The following is a 4,766-nucleotide window of genomic DNA, read 5'->3' on the forward strand; positions in this document are numbered from 1 at the left end:
CAAGTTTTAGTTTTCTTTTGTGAATTGACATTATGTAAATTCAATAATATTCCATTTTTGTTAGATAAATCGTTTTCTTACCATTAAAAATATATTGTGTATCTTCTTCTTCGTACTCTTCATCAATTTGTAGTTCTCTCCCATTGATTCTTGCTGGTCCAAACTTCTATATAACTAAACCCTCAGAACTATATTTTCCTCCATTTTTCTCCCACTCTTAATCTTCCTAATCCATATTCACAAAAAAGAAAAACAAAATATACTCTTGCTAAACATGCAAATTCTATTAAGTTGTTTTTTTATTTTAGGTTTCCTTGCACCATGTATGTTTGGGAGGTCAATAACATTTCATAATGTGGTCAACTATGGTGCTCGTGGCGATGGAAAATCTGATGATTCCCATGTATGTATTTGTTTGCTTTATTCACCAATTTTATTTATAATTTCAATGTTTTATTTTTCTTTATATTTTTCATTTGCAACAATATATATATATATATATATATATATATATATATATATATATATATATATAATAGTTTTAAACAAAATAGACTTTATCGAATTATATCAAACTTAAATTTCATTGTAATGTCGGTTAATTTTGTGATGAAACTATTAAAACAGATTTATATGATTATATGATATTCTCCTCAATAATCTCATATCTTGACATAGTATTATGTGGAACATAAATATTTATTCAATCTTCTATTTAATTAGGGGATTTTATTTATGATTGCTATCTTAATTAATACTCATTTAGAGATTTATATTTTGAATTTATGGTAGGCCTTTTTAAGTGCATGGAAAGACACGTGTCGAACGGCAGGGACGCCGATTCTAGTTATACCAAAAAATGGAGTATTCAAGGTGAAGAACATAAACTTGAGTGGTCCTTGCAAGGCCAAAAGTATTCATATTCAGGTATATCATGCCCTAATTACTCATAAACATTTTTTAAGACATCTTTTACATCATTATTTCAGCTTAAATTGGACATGCAATTGCTTTAAATTTTCAAAGGAAAGCTTGGCTTTGTTGTCTTTATACAAAATAGTCAAACACATTGAATAAAAATATTTTTTCTTTTCATCTTTTGTTGCATAAAAAAATAAATTTGTGTAATTTTGGTCGTTTTCTTAAATATTTTATAATTTTACTTGTCAAAGTTGAAAAAAAGATGTCACAAGTGCAATTTTTTTTCATTTGATCTAGGTTTTTTTTTATTTGGATGGACATTTCATAGATTTACTTTTATTAATATATTTTACGTTCAACTTTATATTTTTTATGGACAATAAATAATTTATATTGAATAAGCACTTTAAGAAATCGGGGATGTTTAAGGAGACTTATGTACAAATAACAAGAAAAGAAAATTACATAACATTTTGTATCCTTTTCGACTATCCACCTATTTTGCCCTAACCGAGAAAAAAGTATCCCAAGTGTACTTATTCACAAAGCAAATATCCATATAATTTTATTTTATACTAATACTAATAAGTTATATTGATATATGTGTGAATAGGAATTATATATAAGTATATAATTTTACTTATATTGATATTTAAAAAATATTTAGTAGAGGTATTTGTATATCTTGTAAAGGAAATATGGTATTACATTCGTATATATAAAATTAATTTAAAAATATTTTTATTATAATACTTATAACTAAAGTATAACTATAGGAAAGATTTATTTATTAATACTTACTATAATTATATGATATTTCTCCGCTTACATAAGTATATTTATAAGCATTTATACAATAATAATTATTATTGTTAATGCACTATTATTTCTATATATATATATATATATACTATCTCTGTATACAGTATAGTAGTATATACTCATCTATATCAATATTTCTTAATTTACATTTATGTTTATTTACTTGTAGTAAATATGAAATAGCCAAATTGATCTCAACTTAATAATAATAATAATAATAATAATAATAATAATAATAATATTTTATTTATAAATAAAGAACTGTTAAAACCTAGTTGTTAAGTATAAGTGCTGCTTCTTATTTTCTTCATATATTTTGTCCTCTTTTCTTGAAGCTTCAAGGGAAAATAGTTGCACCTCAGAGGAATGAATGGGCAAAAGGTCTGCAAGTTGATGATAAGTCCTCTTTAATTTTAATCTCACAAGTCAACAGTCTCAGAATTCATGGAAGTGGACAAATCAATGGCTTTGGTTCTTCTTGGTGGAATTGCCCTTCTTGTCAAAGACCAAAGGTTCGAATATAACCTAATTACTTCATTGTTCATACACCATTAATTGGACCAATTTCACATAATTTCTAAAATATGCATGAAACACATTATCAACTTAATAAAATTAAATATAATTCAACAATATTAATATTACTCAATAGAGAAGGTATTTAATTATCAATTGACATGATATCTTCTACAAATAATGATAGAATCACACACACTTATTAGATTCATTTGATACATATTATAAAAATAAAATAGTTATGAAAACAAATTGTAATTTTATTTAAAAGAAAGTAAAAATGTGTATATCAAAATATCATTTCTCATCTTCAATACATTCATTCATACAGAAGATATCAAAGAAGAGATTGATAACAAGTATCACTCACTATACACGATTTTATTTAATTTAAGATACATTTTAAATGAATCTTATATCATATTAATTATATTGTGATATCATTTTAAGTTATTAGAATTAAACCTAAATCAACTTTGTTATACCAACTGAGTAATAGAAGATTCATTCCCACTTATATAATATAATTTTTACTTGGTATAATGTAATTTTAACTTTATTTTTAAGTAATTTTGGTATGATCTGACTTATGCAGGTTATTAGTTTTGAACAATGCAATGATCTTAGAGTTAGTTATCTGAGCATAATTGACAGTCCACGAGCTCACGTAACAGTAGATGGTTGTAACAATGCTGTGTTCTCTCATATCAATATTCATGCTCCTGGTGACAGCCCCAACACCGATGGATTTGACATTTCTGCTTCAAAATATATAACCATTCAAGATTCCATTATAGGAACAGGTAAGTTAATTTTCATCTTAATCATATACGTGTCAAATTTCATAGCACCAGTTCTTAAAATAATTACTGTATTTATGTGTAATTTTAACTCATTATCATTGTAAACAGGTGATGATTGTATTGCCATTAATGGTGGCTCCTCGTTCATCAATGCTACTAGAATTGCATGCGGACCAGGCCATGGAATAAGGTTTTTATATATAAAGAGTGTATCGGTCTATTTATGTTCATATATATTAAAAATTTAAGTAGGATTTTAAAAGTTATAATATATTTTAACATAAATAGTTTTATTGGTAAATAAAAAAAATATTTTTAAGTTTGTTTTAAATCTTTCAAACTTTATAACCTTTGGTTGGCATAAGTTCGAACTGGTTGTCTGCATTGACCTAATGGTCCAAAACTGGTTTCTGATGGCATATTAATAACATGATATCTGCATTATGTGTTCAAAAATATATTAAGATTCTGTCCTTGTTAATCTTTATGTTAAAAAATAAACAATTCATATGAATATCACGGTTAAAAAAATTATATTGTAAGTGACATTATATTATGGTGAAAATTCATGAATTAATCAGTGTTGGGAGCTTGGGAAGAAACAGGCAGCATGATACAGTTGAAGAAGTTTATGTGAGGAATTGCAGCTTCACAAACACCCAAAATGGAGCAAGAATCAAGACATGGAAGGTAAAACATAAAGATGTTGTATATTTTCATTTTGTACCAAATAGCATTACTCATTTTATATGTTGTTGAATTTTGACAGGGTGGATCAGGTTTTGCAAGAAAAATCACTTATGAGAAAATCACATTAAGAAAGGCTTTCAACCCTATAATCATAGACCAACACTATGACTATGATGGTTTGAAGGTACTCACAACTTTAGATTGATGTTTTGTGATTTCAAGTGGTTTATTATAAGAATAATGATACTTTGACAATATTGTTTTGACAACATTTTAACATTGTTTACGTGTCAGTCTGTGATTGGTCTATATTAGTGTTTATGATTATTATTATTGATTATGGAATAATTTTGGACCAAACACAGAATGACACGTAAACAGTATTAAAATATTATCAAAAAAATATTGTCAAAGTATCGTTGTCCTTGTTATAACCTATTAAAGTTGCATTTTGAATTTGACATAATTAGGGTGGAGCAGTCAAAGTGAGTGATGTGACATTCAGAGGGTTTGAAGGAACAAGTGGAGATGAGAAAACTATTGACATAGATTGCGACTCTTCAGGTTGTTTCAACATCGTATTGGAAGATATTAACATTGCCTCTTCTGAACAAGGAAAACCAGCTTCCTGTTCTTGCAGTAATGCTCATGCAATAACTAAATCTACCACGCCAAATTGTAATTGCTTAATGAAATGAATTCTTTCTTTCCCATGTACATATGTTTAAGTGAAATGATGAACAAATAATAGGTACTTCTTTGGTAAATGCTACCCTCGATCTTCAAATTTACTTTTTCTTTTTAAATGTTCTTTCATTTTCTATGTACTGTAATAGGATGTACAACACTAAGGAAAAATAAAAGGTAGATATGGGACCAAATAATTAAATCTTTATGATAGGAAATTTCAATGCAATAATAATCTGGAAATATATTTTCTGAAGCCACTCATCCCATCCTTATTTCAGATCAAAATTTCTGGAAACCTATGATGGGTAGTAAAAATTTTGATGG

General features: G+C 26.8%; 1 protein-coding gene across 1 annotated transcript; it reads left to right on the forward strand.

Moving 5' to 3' along the window:
- The first annotated feature begins 274 nt into the window (after window positions 1-274).
- Window positions 275-4,450, forward strand: LOC124840363 (putative polygalacturonase At3g15720). The gene is made up of 8 exons (XM_047316401.2): window positions 275-403; window positions 793-927; window positions 2,079-2,255; window positions 2,855-3,062; window positions 3,171-3,252; window positions 3,644-3,752; window positions 3,832-3,936; window positions 4,223-4,450. Exons 1-8 carry the CDS (start codon window positions 275-277, stop codon window positions 4,448-4,450), a joined length of 1,173 nt encoding a protein of 390 aa, XP_047172357.2.
- The last annotated feature ends 316 nt before the right edge of the window (window positions 4,451-4,766 follow it).

This window comes from Vigna umbellata, chromosome 7 (assembly GCF_029865625.1).
Source record: "Vigna umbellata cultivar VRB3 chromosome 7, Vumbellata_1.0, whole genome shotgun sequence".
NCBI lineage: Eukaryota > Viridiplantae > Streptophyta > Magnoliopsida > Fabales > Fabaceae > Vigna > Vigna umbellata.